Below are 16,500 nucleotides of genomic sequence, written 5' to 3'. Positions count from 1 at the left end.
TGTATGCCTGTCAGCCTGCCCGCCTGGTTGTCCGTCTGCCTGTCTGCCTGTCTGTCTACCTGTCTTTCTGCCTGAATGTATGTCTGCCTGTCTGTCTGCCTGATTGTATGTCTGCCTGTCTGATTGACAGCTTTGCTCCTGAGACCAATTGGACGCATCTTCTTCTAAACAGTCTTGTGTCTATACCTGGTTTTGATATACACTGAAGCAACCATGTTGTGGTCCTCTCTTGTCATCCACACATCCACACATCCACACATGGACAATTCAACACCTATAATCTCCTATTCAACGACATAGAGTCAACACATTTGGAACTTTGGTTACTGATGGAATAGTACCATTACAATTAATCACAAGTGAATGATTAGGATTATGGAGTCGTTTGTGACTTGTTATAAATATCATCAATTTCCATCCGGAGCCATTTAGGCCAAAACAACCCAGAGCTCCTTTAAACCGCTGAAATGCATTCTAATGTGTTTCAGTGTGCAAACAGGCCAGGCAACTTTCCGCTCGCACTCCGGAGACCCAATTAGTACTACAGATGTGAACTACTCCAACGCCGATGCTGCTGCCTGCTTGTTGTGTTGCGTGCGTGTGTGTAGCCTATGTGTGCGTGTGTGCTTGTTCGTACGCGCGTGCGTGTGTACGTGCGAGCGTCTGTGTCTCTCTGTTTGTTAGTGTGTATGTGCGTGTGTATGTGCGCGTGTGTGCCACGCACGGGGAAAGGAGGAGAGAGAAAGGGAGATCGGCTACGAGGCTACATTGAAGGAGCACATGGTGTAATAACGAGAAGGGCTAAGTATGCACGCATCTGCATACTTCTCTGCTCCCTAAAACCGAGGATCATGTGCGATAACTTTATGTACCCTGTTGACTGTAAATACACTCTACGTTGTTGTTTTGACCACATATGCAGGGGCTTGACTTAACCAAACAATATCTACCTATTTGTTTGGATTAAGAAATACAATACATTTGAAAGCAAGTTCCTACCTTTTCCTCCAAAAGCGCCGAACTGGCCACATATCAGCCATAACATCAACAACGAAACCCCGATCATCTTTTAAGACGTTTGGACGGACAATGTCTCGAGGGTTGATCTTGGCTCTCTTCTCTCTTCCTGTCTTAAAGAGATCCTTCACTTTCCCCTGCCGGGCTGCGGGCTCGAGGTGGCTCTGCTCCGGTCGTGCTCTCCAGTTCCGCGCGGGGGAACAGCGGACCGAGTCGGCGGTGGATCGAGGAGGTACTCGCTATGAGAGCGGAAGGGAGGAGGAATAAGAGTTGGAGGGATGCGCGTGAGTTTGGAATTGGGAGGGGAGGCACCCCGGGACAACGGGTGCAACGTCACGAGCACAACTGTCTCATTGTCAGTTACTTCTGGTTGAATAAGAGACGAACGTATAGGCCAATTGAGCATGCACGACAACAATTAGGACAAACAATATTTAGTCTGCGTGGTTGTTATTATTATTTTAGGCTATTCAAGTATGATGATGATGAGGACTAGGATGATGATGAGGATGATGATGATAAGGTATTATTGATATATATTCATATTATACTACTATTTGTACTATTATTATAATGATTGATATTATTATTAATACTATTATTTTATTTTCTCAAAAAGTGCTCATCTGCTCTTTGCATATCCAACTTATCGCACCTAGCTATTTTCGTATTTAGCAATCTTCTTCCTCTAGACTTGAACAAAAGGTCTATAACTACTCAACCCTGGTGGATTTGGGTCTTTTTTGTTTTGGTCCATTTTAGCAGTGGGCTCTCCTTTCATCGTCACATTGTGCTGAATGATTGTGCCCACGTGGTGTTCTGGTGGGTGTGGTGCTCGTGTTCTCTCCAGGGATTAGAGCGCGAGGGAGTTTTAAGAGGATAACAAAGATAGAGCGGCCATGCGTACACAAACACACGTTAAATGTCCTCAATGAATGGTCTTTAAAACGTGGGCGACAAGAGTGCCATTCCAAGCATAGAAAAGCCAATTGTTCACATGATCCGTTTCATGGCGTCATTAGACACCTGTAACTTCCACCGAAGGCCTTCCTGAGAGCCGGTGTGACATTTAAAGGCAGCAACCACAGAACCAAATAACTCGAATTGTTTCATCTGCAATATTACAACGCTATTGTATGTCAACTTCTCATCAATTTGTTTACAGCCATGTTCTGCCAGAGCATTGTTGTGTTCATCGCAGCTCTCGCCACAGGTCGTCCATAAGTGTCGGGTAGAGCCTCTTCTCCTGACTCGACAAGCTCCTCAACAACACCCCAATGAAAGGTCACGTTTCGAAACGGCTGAGTTTGATGTTCTTATAACGAGAAAATGGCACAACTATGATTTAAAGGTCGGCATTGAGTGATGATAGCCTGCCATGAAAATATGTTATCCTTACCAACAATGAATAGCCTGCTTATTGTAGTAGCCTAAAGTGTTACACCTATTTGGGCTGAATTGAGAATCGTTGGTTTTATTTTAACTTTACCCTAAGCTAACTGCAGTATCAAGTGTTGGTGAGGTTCAGGACCACGGAGAGCTCCAGTAGCGTTATATTTATGTCCACAAGGGGTCAGCCGTGGCCTTCTCGCTCCGCCCGGAACCTTTGAGTGACAGTGTTTGTTCCTTCAGCGAGGGGGACCGGATTAAAGATGAAGCATGAATGCTTGCATAATAGAAGCAGGTGGGAACTTTAATAAACAAACCACCGCGGCGATCTTGCCACATCTTGCCTTAGATTACAATACATTTTCCGTGCGTTTGTTGTTATCGTGGTACTTCAAGATCGTAATCCATTACAATAGTCAGTGCATTTTACTAGCGTAGCTAGTTGAGGCTAGTTGTATGCCCTGTGAAAGTCATTGGTTCGTGTTTGAAGTATGGTTTTGTTGTTATGATTGGTAGTAACGTGAGGGCTACGGTTTCCTAACTGGTATCGATACGTAACCAATCGATTCACTTCGTTTTCCTGTGGCCGTGCGACATTGCACCTAGCACGATTTCCTTAAGGTAGAAATCGATTTTAAACCAAGTCACTTTTCAATCCTGAGTTTGATTGAAACTTAAATGTACACTTTGTTGCACTCGCACATTATGTATTATGATGCTCTACGAACAAGTACCGTTACAGTATTTAGTTTTTATTTTCAACTGCACTAAGACATTCAATAACTAACATCAACCAATGGCGGTTGTCAAGAGAGTAATTGATCTCCTTGGATATTTACATTAGCATAAAGAGTTGGGTTATTCGGAGAACTATTTTTGTCCAATTCGTTTTTGTACGATGCAGCAGTTCGACATTTTCGATTTTTCTTTGTGGTTTTATAATGGCCTTGGGGAACTGACATGATAATGATATAATTTCAGGCATTCATGTCTTCTATTGAATAGCTTCATTCTTCGGTCCCTGCAGGCGCTATTTGCTTCTGCTTTACCAGCCTCTGTATGCCTCTCATGACATCAGTGACCTCATCCACTTCTCTCTCCTTTAAGGCACAGAGGCAAGGACATGATGTTGTGAAGTTGTACCATAAGCCAAGATGGCTGCCGGCCGAATTCCACTGGTGTTGCTAGCCTGCGGCTCCTTCAACCCCATCACCAACCAGCATATGAGGCTGTTTGAGCTGGCCAGAGACCACATGCACAGCACAGGTCAGAGAAACACCAGAGAAGCAGAGGAAAAGAGACTGAAAATGGGTTAGAGGGAGGGGGTGCCAAATGCTTGATCCCATTTTGATGATTACACTGGTGGCAAACGCTGTGTGTTCAATCATATCACGAAAAGGGAATTCATCTTTCAGTTTTCAACCTTTACCAAGACAAACAGGACACGTTCTTTTTATTTGGATTTTCTTCCCATCTGTTCTGTTGAATTGACTCGCTCACACCCATATATAACCTGAGGTACTCTTCTAAATCAGACTCTCGTAAATTTTGCGTAAAATCGATCTTGGTTTACTTTCTCCCTGCCCTACTGTTAATCAATACGGAGACACATGTCCTTGAAACATTATACTGGGCTTTTTCTCACTCAGTGGGGATAAATCCAAACTCTGATGTTTCTGCCGCTGACATGTCTCCTCCTTTTGACAAACATAGCCAAGCAATAGTCGTTGAGAATGTGATCAGATACCATTACCAACCAGATTTGATCAGAATACCAGATGTCATATAACAGTGCAGAGTAGTACAGGTAAAAAAACAAACTGTTAATCACCAATTAAACATCTTACACCGATTGTAGCTATATCATGAGGTATCAAATAGAGGTAAGGCAACTTGCAGAAGAACGCTGACAGATAGACTGCAGGGCAGGGCAGTGGTGTTTGAACCCACAACCTCTGGGCGGAGTGAAACCCCCTACATTATCCTTCCCCCTGGAAATCGTCCATCACTTTTTGTCGTGTGTTGGCTTTGAACATGCTCCCGAGCGGCCGGGGCACTTGCTTTTTCCTGTGAATGTTATGAAACGGCTCACGTGTTCCCCGATGCCCATTGTACATGGAATCAGGGACAACAGTGGTGTATTTCATTTGCAAGGGCCCTAAATAATGCTCTTACAGCTCAGCTTTGATCCTGTTCCTTATTATACGGCAGCTGACTGGGCTGTTTTATGGTAAACGTAAGCGTTGGACATAAAGCTGGTCACACATCCGGCACACGGAATGTTGGCACCGAAATGAGAAATTATTATTAGTAAGCATTCTTTTTATTTTTTTACATAAACGGTAGCTAGGAAAATGTTGCCACATTCATTAACTCACTTGTAATTTTCAGTTAGCCGGTGTTTTTCAACTTTGTGAAACGTGTCCTATTTTCTTTAAAGGCTGAGTCATAGGATTTACATCAATGGGAGGTGGTTGGCAGATGACTTGGAGAAGTGGGCTACTTGAATATGCATTTATGCATTACTACAGTGCTGCTGCTATAGCTTGAATCTTTAATGACACACTAGTCTGCAAGCATACCATGCTAGTGTGTCACTTTATATACATATCTGTTATCTGTTTCCATTTTTGTGCAATAGAAACCACACACAGAGCTCAAATGAAAGACATCACTCTAGTATGAACTGTTCGTGCCTCAGCATCTCATTGTATTTGTGTTGAGCTGTGTGAACAATTTCATGAATTGGATGTGAAACCCGGTCCTCTGCTTTCAGGTAACTACCAGGTTGTTAAAGGCATTGTATCCCCAGTGAGTGATGGCTATGGCAAACAGGGCCTTGTGTCGGCCGAGCACAGGAATGCCATGGCGAAGCTGGCCCTGCAGACCTCTGATTGGATAACGATTGACAAATGGGAGAGCGACCAGCCAGACTGGACAGAGACAGTCATCACTATGAGGTGTGGAACTATGCTTTCAAATTAATGAACGAGAGAAGCCCTCAGCTTTCATCTTTATTAGACGCTCGAATAATTGTGTCACGCATTTGAACGAGAGAAGGTCCGGTTATACCTAATGATTAGCATTTCTGAATCCTGGATGTTCATACATATTTCATAAGAGCAGGTTCATGTATTCTGCAGCCAACCACTTGGATTAAAACTGTTTTTTCTTTGGATACAGTGCAAATTTTCACCCGTGTCTCGTTCCCTTGTTTGTTGTAGATGTAGTCAGTTACTCCTTCTCTATCCCAACACACTGCACTGCTTTGCACGCTATGTTTTATTCAGAGAGCACCGGTTGCAAATCACCTTGGAGAGTTACTTCACAGGCAATTTATTTAAGGCTGCTTGGCATGTCGGACAGCGCATCCGGCTAAATCATGTGTATCGGACAATGTAGTTAATCTCCCTAGAGTGAATATGTGTTTTTTTATATTTGTATGTGTTTAAATCTAGTCTAGAGGTGCAGACATTGCTGTCAGCCATTTGAATTCCCTTTTATTTTGACGCTGATTAAGCTGACCTATGATTATTATTATATTCTGTATAAACTGAATAGCTGATATGTATGAGGTATAATAGGGCCTCTTGATGTAGAATCCAAGCCCCTTGGAGGTTAGTCTTCATCAGTAACTGCGTCTCAATGTGGAGGTTAATACCTACTGCCGAGAAAGAGGAGTTTAGACCTGAGGCGAGAACCAACAGCTTTCATTCTTAATGTGTTTACCTCACATCCGCCTGTCCGTCCGCTTGTGGTCTCCCTCTATTCATTCTCTCGTTCCCCGGGTGCTGTTAACGTACCCTTATTGGACCTGCATCACTCCACGGCTTTTAACTGCATTACAGGGCAGTCCGATAATCCCGAATTCCGGTTCATTCCATTAGATGCGTTCTCTGGAGCCCCGCTCCCCGCTCCCCTCCCCCCTCCTCCCGCTGCTAGCACCGCTCTGTGCCAACGGCAACCATTAGCGCGAGGCGAGGAACAATGCTTGGGTCCTAGGGGCCGAAATCATTTGGCTGGCTCTGTGTTTGCAGCCCAGACGGAGCCGGGGCCCGGGGCCCGGGGCCGGTGAGGTAATCTCCCGGCCAGGCGAGGCAGGGGCCACAGCGGCCGAATCTGGCACTTTCATGTCGGTTATATAGCACCCGGTGCAGTGCGTAACCATATTACATCAGAGGTTATATTCACATGCACTCAATTAGTTATATTACTTTAGTTTATTCACGTTTGATGCCTTTATTTCATATTCGGACGGGGCTGAACAAGCTGGCCGGTAATCGGCGGCCCAACAGCAGGCTTTGCCCAGGGTGAATAATTCAGTGCCCCGCCCTCACGAGTGGACCGGCCCGCCGCTGGCGTTCAGGAGCAACATAAAGCAACATCACAGCCAGTCTCCAAGGGGGCCTCCTCGTTCCTCTCTCATAACCCCACATGCGTTGTTCCCTTATTCAACCGCTCGCGTCCTCCGCCCCCCCCCTCGCTCCCCATTAACCATAAATCCCCTTGTTGAGGGTGCCGTTCGGCCGGCTACTAAGCTGCTGTTTGACGCAACCAGGAAGCTGCTTAGGGCATTAAGTGGCCCGTTGTCTCTGGCAACCGGGCCCTGTGAGGGGCAGTGTTGTGCGAGGCCGCCCCCCCACACCTCCCTCGCATGCAGCCATACGAGCACTGGGGCACTCAAACATACCAATCAGCTCCAATACCGATAAGAGGCTTGACTATAAATCCCAGCTCTTCAATTTAATCTATTTTTGTAATATGGTGAAATGTTACTATTATTAGACCTTTCTCATTGTAAATACGTTTTTTTTTGCTGTCTCTCGCTTTGTTCTGACTTGCTGACCTTCTGATTCTCTGTCCGTCTGTCTGTCGTTCTTGCTCTTTCTCTCTCTCTCTCCCTCCCCCCCTCACCTTTGGTGGGTCTGAAGGCATCACCATGGGTGCATACTGAAACAATACCAGCAAAGCACAGGTAACTCAATTAAGAGACCTATCTCAAGTCTTACCCTACATTACTTGATAATACCTACATGTAATATGTTATATATAATACGTAATTCCATTCATATGGTATAAAGACCCCACATCACGGCCGTGGAGCTTACAAGAAAACCACCCTAAAGCTATCCTTTAGTGGAGCGCGAAGGGTCAGAGAGTTGTTTCAGTACCATATGGTATTCCTGTGCTCAACTTGTGGCTCATAAATGGCTCAAAACTGTTCTTTAGAGTGCATGCTTAAGTCGAGAGAAGATCATTAGCCATAGCGTTAAACTTGGATATAAATTGAAACTGAGGAATATACGATATGTCTAGGTGTATATATGTTGGTTTATTGTCTGTTCTGTGTGCTGTTTGAAAATATATATCCTGTATCCAGCCTATGAATCAAGCACAGCTGGGCATTGTAAGATATGGCACAGTAATATTTACATATTCAAAATGTGCTATCGCTTTAAGATCAAAGGTCTCCATATCTTCTTTCCATTGTGTCCGGGGAACTTCTGATGAAAGCTTTTATTTTCCTATCCTTGTCAGTCCCTCATTGGTGGTGTGGTTGTTGGCTATTTTCACCTCTGGCTCTCTTGTATGCATGGCTCCGGGTCTCATTAACGATTCCATTTCAGTTCCACTCTCATCTGAGTCAGCCTCACAATTGGCTCATCAATTCTATCATTGTGGAAGTTCACACATCAGTGGTCCGGTTCATCTTAATGGGACCACCGAACATCCAACACGTTCGCCCGGGTGTGGACCGACAGGCCACAATGTAACCTGCCAACTCATTACAAATGCACAATGTAGCACTTTGAACAAGCTCTCAGCCTTGTGTTTGTGCTTTGTTTTCGGAGGGAATACGCCTTCTCTGAAATACTAATAGGAACGCTACAAGCAGTAGGCGAAAGTAAAGGAATAATGAAAACAAAATGAAGAAAAAAAAAAATCAACCATGATGGGGGAGTCCAGCCAACCTGAGAGAATCATAATTCTTTTACTTTATCAAACTTAACTTATTCTTCTCGGTCATGACGCCAAGGTCCATCGCCCCAGCTGAAGCTGCTGTGTGGGGCGGACTTCCTGGAAGGCTTCCGCGTGCCGGGCCTGTGGCAGCCTGAGGACCTGGAGGAGCTGGCCGGCGCGTACGGCCTAGTGTGCGTGAGCCGCGGCGGGCTGCAGCCGGAGCGTGCCGCGCACGAGTCGGACGCGCTGTGGCGCCACCGCCGCAACGTGTTCCTGGTGCGCGAGTGGGTGCACAACGAGGCCAGCGCCACGGAGGTGCGGCGCGCCCTGCGCCGGGGCCTCAGCGCCAAGTACCTGCTGCCCGACGCCGTCATCGACTACATCGGCCGCCACGCCCTCTACACCGACGCCAGCGAGAGCAAGAACCAGGGCACGCCGCTCAGACCCCTGGCCAAGCAATACCAGCCGGGGGGGACGGGGGTGGGAGCCTGGGATGAGCCCGTCCCCCGTCCCCCCCGTCCGCCCACCAGGGGGGGGACTGGATGAAAGCGGCGCAGACTGAGCTTATACCCGTCCCTGCATAGTGCACGGCACAACCTGAACTCTGCTGGATACCAGCTGTGTGGGGTTGAACTGTGAGTGGAATGTGTGTGTTTACAGCCAGTGGGATGTCATACAGCAGGGGCACAAAGCCAAAACATAACTTTAGAAATGGAAGAGGACACAGGGAAACATTGTGGCTCCCTGGGGAGGTTTCAATTGTTTTGTTTATCTTTTTTTCTCAATGTTAGAGTGCCGTGTCATTTGAGGGTTGTTGTTCGATAACTCCTGAATATTGGTTGGTGGAGGGGAAGGGGAAGGGGAAGGGGGGGTCCTAATATTAGCTGTTTGTTTGTTCTGCAGTGTGTGAGTTCCACTGAGGGTTAAGATTACGGTGGTGATTATAAAACTCTTGGATCGTAAATGAGAAGGGGGGGACAAAAGCACACCAGCAATTTCAATTATTCAACAGAAAGAATAAATTATTTTTAAAGAGCACATACGATTGTACATGGAGCCAGAGGAGACAATTAATAAAATGTCATGTGAACATTCCTTTTTGACTGTATTACTTTGCAAAACACACACTCGCTCACAATGTCAAGTTTGATTTGGTTGAAATTTATTTCGAACATGTAAAAGAAAACAAAAAAGAATATATCATACAGAAATTAATGATGTTAAACAAAAAAGAAAGCATAATTAGATACATAAATGATAAATACTTGATAATTGGAACACCCCCTCTCCGTAAATTAACGTGTCTCTGCAGTGAGACTGGTGACGGCTGACGGTTAAAGTGCTATTCTGAGATACCTGTGGCGATGTTGAAGAGATGCATAGGCCTACCTTTCCCTACCTTACATTATCATCATTATAGAGTCGCACATGCTAAACTGATGAAGTGATACACACCATGTCGCGCTGCAAGGGAATTACACCTAGCTATTACCACATTTCCCTGACACAGTTTCTTATAATACACAGCTAATTAAGCAGGGGCTTTCATGCTAATCCCAAAGAGTCCTACACTTTACCAGCCTTTATGTATGCACATTGTTTGAATTCATGCGACTCCATCGTGTGGTGAATTTGAGAATTTTCTAAAGGGCTGAACAGGTAGACCAGCCGAGAGAAATGGGAGGTACGCAAATGTACAGGTAATCGGATTAAATTGAATTTGGTTTAAAATGTGCTACGACGGCCTTGAGCTTCACTTGCACTTTTACTCGAACTACTGGAAGTAAGAACAACACTGCCAAGATGCCGATTGACTTGAACGGATACTGGAAAATGATTTCCAACGATAACTTCGAGGAGTATCTGAAGGCGCTCGGTGAGTTCAACGACATGAATTCTCCTCAAGAACTAAACGTAACCTATTTGCTGATTTAACTTTTTATAAATCGAATACATAGACCTTTGCAAATAAAAACACCAAAAAACACCTTTCTCACCAATTTCTCTTCATTTTCCTTTGGACCATCTTATCAGAGGTCAATGTGGCCATCAGGAAGATCGCCACCCTGCTGAAGCCCGACAAGGACATCACGCAGGACGGGGACCACATCACCATCAAGACGCTCAGCACCTTCAAGAACTACAACATGGACTTCACCGTGGGGCAGGAGTTCGAGGAGGACCTCTCAGGGGTGGACGACAGGAAGTGCATGGTGAGTGTGTGTGCGTGTGTGCGTGTGTGCGTGTGTGTGTGTGTGGAAGTTGTGATGATAACTGGGGACTGTTTTGTGCAACAAATAATCGGCATCACGGAAATAGCGTAGCCTATATTATTAACTTTCTCTATGAAAAAGTGTACTAAAAAAATTATTAAACATTTTACATACGTTTTCTTTTTAAATAGTGTTGATGAAAATCCGTGACAGACATGTATACCTAAATGATGTTATTCTGCCAGCTCAGTTAAAACGTGTTAATCTTGACAAACCGTGGTGAAAACATTGGCGCTTCGTGTTTGTGTGAAACGGCTGTTTTCTAGTTTGGCTGTATTTGATGAGATTTAGGCCTACTAATCGGCCTGCAGGCTACAATCAGAGTTCACATCGCATTATTTGTATAATGTATATTTTGCGCTATTTTTGAACACATTTAGGCATATGACCCTATTTCTTTGCTGTCAACGCCAACATTTGTTTCTTGCCATGCATGTTTCATGACATTTCCTGTTCAGAATGTTCCTGTGTTATACTGTGCATAGCCTATAATAAATTAAACGATTTAACTTTGACAGAGACAGGAATTACTCTTCCTGATGAAATACAGAGAAATCTGAAGGATGACCACACAAGTGCATTTGTGTGTTTACACAGTGTGTGTGTGTGTGTGTGTGTGTGTGTGTGTGTGTGTGTGTGTGTGTGTGTGTGTGTGTGTGTGTGTGTGTGTGTGTGTGTGGGCGTGTGCGCGTGTGTTGGGGGGGGGGGGGCTTGTCAGTTTATACGTGATTGTGTGTACTCGTAGGGCAACCTCTATTGTGTGTTGCTAAACACTGGATTCAACCAATCCACTGGCGGAATGAAACATGAAAATCCAAGAATCCCCTTTAATCTGTACCTTCTACGGCCACATCACATGATTACAAGAGAAATACCGTACAGATTTCCCTGGCACTCAGTTCTATTGCTACTTGCGTCAGCCAGCAGTGGCCCAGTAGGGGTCATCTAATCAGGCTTGTGGTGCTGTGTTCTCAGACCACTGTCTCCTGGGATGGGGACCGGCTGGTGTGTGTGCAGAAGGGAGAGATCGAAGGCAGGGGCTGGACCCACTGGGTGACCGGTGATGAGCTCCATCTGGTAAGAATCACATTGATTTGTTTTCCTTGGGATGATTACAATATCATCAACACATTTACAGCAGTGGCTTGTGTGTGTGTGTGTGTGTGTGTGTGTGTGTGTGTGTGTGTGTGTGTGTGTGTGTGTGTGTGTGTGTGTGTGTGTGTGTGTGTGTGTGTGTGTGTGTGTTGCATGTGTGGGGAGTAAATGTGCAGAAGAGGTTTTCAGAAATTGTTATATCTTACAAATTGGAGAATATGTAATGGATACTTTTTTCGGTTAAAAAATGTCCTGATTCTCTTTCTAATCAGCTATTGTCTTTCCATATCTTACTTTATGCATATTTAATATCAGCAGATAAGTACCTCTGTTTTCTCCTTCTCTCAAGTTCATAGTGTGCTCTGTAATGAAAGCATTAGCATTTAAAAAGCCTGTTGCAGCTACAATTAGAGCATTACCATTTCATTACCTTGGAAAATCTAATCTCCTCCTGTATGATCACCGCTATCATAGCAAACTTATCAAAACCTGCCGGAGTATCTAAAGTGAAACCAACAGATGTTCTTAATCAGCAGCACCCATAACATTAATTATTATTCTGAATCATACTTTATCGGCGAGTACTCTTGTATATAGAGGAATAGCAGCCTCTACTGGCAGCGAAATTGAAGGCAGGTTACGCACCTCTGAAGACCATAGTAGTGAATGCATAACCCTACCCAACTGAATTGCAATGCAATGAAGGTGTGGCTCATTCAGGTGATCATGGGTCTTTGCAAAGACATAAACATAGATGCGGCATAGATTGGCATTTGGATCGAGTTTCAACGTCGACACCATTTTAGAGAGGCCAATACTGCCCTAAGGGGCGGGGGCTGTTTTTTTTTCTGGTTTAAAAGCGCTATAACAATTTACATTTCTCAGCCAATTTCAATGAGTCAATTTTATTGGAGGGTTTTGATCTATGTGGAGTAAAAAAAATAAAATAAAAAGAAATAGATATATACATGCATTTATTTATTTATATACAATTATATAATATCATATATATTGTTATTATTATTATTTATTATTATTTGACTGTCTCCCCTGTAGGAGTTGAGAGCAGGTGGAGCTGTTGCCCAGCAGGTGTTCAAGAAGACCTAAGACGGCTGCACCAGGAACCAAAATGGCGCCTGTTGGATCAGAGGCACATCACCAGATACAACCGAACACACCAATACTTCCCTCCTCAGTTAAACATCCTACCACACATGTATTCCTTAAATGATATTATATATTAGGGATAGCTAGCTAAAGGCATGATCATGAGTTTCTCTGATAGGCTGATGACAATGAGTTCTCTGACTGGTTGTTGTTCTAGATAGATATGAAGCCAAATATTTATTTGCCATAATGAACAGCGCTTATTTAAATTTATAATGACACTTAATCTACTCAAGGCGGTCAAAGTGTTGATAAAATGCAATGTATATGTTTTTTTTTCCCAATCCATTTGTGATGGTGCCTTTCAAAAGCAATCAATAAATAAACGTCCAAATATGTTACTGATACGACAATGTTTATTAAGACTACAATTATTTTGTGAGCTAATAATGGTGATATAGACAATGCAGCTGAACTGCATATCCCTTGGCCTGGAAGGTCAGCGCTCCGGGATTAGACACTTTTCCCACAGCAGCACTACGAAACAGACAATACACTTGGTATACCAAAGTGTGGAATTTCAGAAGCCTACATTTCACTGAAAAGCAGCATAAAGCATTTACATTAATTCTATTCACAACTAAAACTAAGAACTAGATTTACCTCAGTGCTCAAGATAGAGATATCTAGATACATATGAAATAATGTTCAGTGAGAGTTACTGCTTTGCGTATGTGTGCATGCAAGTTTTTGAGCGTGCATGCATATCTGAGCACACAAACACTCACACACAAACATGCACACACACACACACACACACACACACACACACACAACCACACACGTAGTCATGTGTACGTGATGATCACTTCTACAATTCCCTCAGTCACCTCCCACAATTACTTTGAAAAAATCTGCCCATGACAACTGTCAATCAACCCCCCCCCTCTGTCCCCCCAGAGCCATAAACTATCTTATCAATTGCTTCTGACCATTCGACTCATATAAAAAGGAGAGGAGCACAGCACAAAGCCAAACTCTCGCTCTCCCTCTGACTGTCTAAAGTCTACATTGGCCTTGCTTGCCTTTGGCCTTCTCTCTCTCTGAGCGCTGTCTAAAGTCTATATCGGCCCAGCTTGCCTTCAGCCTCCACCATGCCTGCGGACTTCAATGGAAAATGGATACTGGAAACCAATGAAAAGTTTGAGGAATACCTGAAAGCCTTAAGTAAGATGTTTTTGATTTCATGTGACATTTGGAGCAGCAGCCTTGATGCAATGAAATCCATTCTGATCGATTGGCTTCTCTCTCTCTTCCTTTTGACATTTGGACATTAATTTAGTGGATATACGTAAGGGATTGTGATTCAACTTTGAGTGGTGTGCATTGACAAAGGAATACATATACACATGTCCTTGAATTATTATACATGTTGTATTATACATGTTGATTACTACTACATAATCATCTTTGGATAATATTTTTTTTTTTTATATCAATTATTTAGAATATGGACCAAAATAAATCCCAAAATTGCAAAAGAATAAGAACATTGCTTAGTTCTTTGACATAAAGCCTTGCATTTACATACAAATGTTGCATGTTGAGTACTGCAGTTCATTGGGCAATGCCCCCCGGTCTCAAACATCACCCTCCTAATCTTATCTCTACTTATCTGTCAACCCCACTACATTTCACGTACATTTTTCAGTAACATTATTTCAATGTTACATAATGATATTCATACTTTCATTATCATAAAGATATTCTTCATTTTAAATACTACATTGCATATTTAACACAACCAGTTTGGCCATTGAGAAATAAGAATACCCTTATTTGAATCAATACAAAATGGAAAATGGAAAAGAAACGTTTACACATATTTCCAATTTTCATAACGATATTCCATTCTCACTGTCTTTTTTTAAATTCTAGATATTGATTTTGCCACGAGGAAAATCGCCATGTCCTTGTCGCAGACCAAAGTGGTCACCCAGCGTGGAGACTCTTTTGAGTTCCAAACCCTGAGCACCTTCCGCAACTACGAGCACTCCTTCACAATAGGGGTTGAGTTTGACGAGTTCACCAAGGGACTGGACAACAGGCACGTCAAGGTAGGTTGCTGAGCCCTGCATCACATGTCCATCTCACGGTTTCTTCTTCTCTTGATAAAAATAGGAAATTATTCCTTGTCATGAAGGGGTTAGGGGTGGGGGGGGTCATAGAGTACAGTAGCCCTTTGAGACTGTGACTGTGATAAAGGGCTATGCAAACATGAATTGACTAAGGCCAGCTCTATATTAACCCACTACATCTAAAGCAGGTACCACAGGGCAGTGACTCACAGACAAATGGAATCCTTGAGCAAAAGGCCTAGCGCTACTATCTTCTAGGTTTGGATAAAAGCGTCTGCTAATAGACGGAATACATATCTAAATTGCTGCTGCATCAGCAGAAGCAAAATACAACATTGTTGAAAGATGTTATAACAAGCTGGCTCTAAAGATTGGCTTCGGCAAGCAAAGGTTGGTTGATGGACAAACAGATAAAATCCAATGTCATATCAGTCAGATTTTATGATGTTGAGTAAATATTTGCAGTGCTTTCTGGCTCTACTTTATTTATTTTTTAACTTGGTCTTACTACTTTACTATAAAGCACACATCGACGCTCACCACTGCCAGATTAAATACAGGGATGGAGCATTGATCTAAACTGTTCCAATCATTTCATTGGATCACTGGGCCGCTAGAACTCGGATGCCCACGGTGAGCTTCATGTCTCCTGATCGTGACGTTTCTCGCTCGTCTTCCAGAGTCTGGTGAACTGGGAAGGGGACAAGCTGGTCTGCACCCAGAAGGGAGAGAAGGCGAACCGCGGCTGGAAGCACTGGATCCAAGGAGACAAGCTTTACCTGGTGCGTCATTAAGATACTCCTTAAGTTGTTCGTGTGAATGTAAATGGATTGATTGGTTGATTGATTTTATAGATAGCTGTTGTTTTTTTACTGTTGTACATTGTTTCTGGACCCTATGATGTAAGCACCAGTTAACTTGATTCTCTCTCTTCCCTACAGGAGTTAACGTGTGAGGATGTAGTTTCTGTTCAAGTTTTTAAGCGGAAAGAATAAACACCAACATTTTCAACTGTTTTCTTTCATTCATTCATGTGTTGAAATGCACCAAATTCCAAGTTGTTTGCAAAGATGTAACAAACACACTTCTGTTTAAGACGAGATACTAACTACTACTATTACTTGCAAAGATTTGATTAATGTCAAATACCACTAAGGGTGAATTGTAATGAATACATCTAAACATATACAGACAAGGATTCAAACACAAAACAACAGAACGCTACTTTGGTCATTATTCAAATTGTTACAAAAAACATACGAAACAAATACAAAAAATGATTGGAGATGGTGTCTTCTAGAGGCACATTGGACCACTTTTAAACAAGATTTGACAAGCCCTACAGCTCAGAACCATCAGACCGGTAAATTGCCCGAAAAGCCCATTGGGAGAAATAATTACATTGAAAAATGTTAGGGTACTTCAGAGTGAGTCCACTTTCTATAAGGGCCAGGGGTGCAATGTGTGCAGAAGCAGAGATCATAAAAATCACCAGACATGTATTTCAAGACTTCTTCTGG

At 43.4% G+C, this 16,500-nt stretch overlaps 2 protein-coding genes across 2 annotated transcripts; both read left to right on the top strand.

The window, feature by feature from the left end:
* Positions 1-2,751: 2,751 nt before the first annotated feature.
* Positions 2,752-15,991, top strand: LOC132463136 (uncharacterized). The gene is made up of 12 exons (XM_060059080.1): positions 2,752-3,027; positions 3,514-3,672; positions 5,183-5,366; positions 7,338-7,381; positions 8,444-8,899; positions 10,402-10,580; positions 11,616-11,717; positions 12,085-12,092; positions 13,963-14,069; positions 14,781-14,959; positions 15,661-15,762; positions 15,922-15,991. The coding sequence occupies exons 2-12, from the start codon at positions 3,561-3,563 to the stop codon at positions 15,973-15,975; spliced, it is 1,527 nt and encodes a 508-aa protein (XP_059915063.1). The 5' UTR covers positions 2,752-3,027; positions 3,514-3,560; the 3' UTR covers positions 15,976-15,991.
* Positions 10,083-13,255, top strand: rbp1.1 (retinol binding protein 1, cellular, tandem duplicate 1). The gene is made up of 4 exons (XM_060059549.1): positions 10,083-10,243; positions 10,402-10,580; positions 11,616-11,717; positions 12,792-13,255. Exons 1-4 carry the CDS (start codon positions 10,171-10,173, stop codon positions 12,840-12,842), a joined length of 405 nt encoding a protein of 134 aa, XP_059915532.1. The 5' UTR covers positions 10,083-10,170; the 3' UTR covers positions 12,843-13,255.
* Positions 15,992-16,500: the final 509 nt, after the last annotated feature.

Source organism: Gadus macrocephalus, chromosome 8 (genome assembly GCF_031168955.1).
Source record: "Gadus macrocephalus chromosome 8, ASM3116895v1".
In the NCBI taxonomy this organism is placed as follows: Eukaryota; Metazoa; Chordata; class Actinopteri; order Gadiformes; family Gadidae; genus Gadus; species Gadus macrocephalus.
The sequence above is the reverse complement of the archived record's forward strand: the minus strand, read 5'-3'. Positions and strand labels throughout refer to the sequence as shown.

What these genes read in the sequence shown, in the direction of transcription:
- rbp1.1 (XM_060059549.1), top strand. Translation starts at nt 10,171, where the DNA reads ATGCCGATTGACTTGAACGGATACTGGAAAATGATTTCCAACGATAAC. An exon ending in TGGACGACAGGAAGTGCATG is followed by an intron (nt 10,581 to 11,615) that starts GTGAGTGTGTGT and finishes CTGTGTTCTCAG; the next exon opens with ACCACTGTCTCCTGGGATGG. An exon ending in CCGGTGATGAGCTCCATCTG is followed by an intron (nt 11,718 to 12,791) that starts GTAAGAATCACA and finishes TCTCCCCTGTAG; the next exon opens with GAGTTGAGAGCAGGTGGAGC.
- LOC132463136 (XM_060059080.1), top strand. Translation starts at nt 3,561, where the DNA reads ATGGCTGCCGGCCGAATTCCACTGGTGTTGCTAGCCTGCGGCTCCTTC. An exon ending in CCCCCGTCCGCCCACCAGGG is followed by an intron (nt 8,900 to 10,401) that starts GGGGGACTGGAT and finishes CCATCTTATCAG; the next exon opens with AGGTCAATGTGGCCATCAGG. An exon ending in GGAATACCTGAAAGCCTTAA is followed by an intron (nt 14,070 to 14,780) that starts GTAAGATGTTTT and finishes TTTAAATTCTAG; the next exon opens with ATATTGATTTTGCCACGAGG.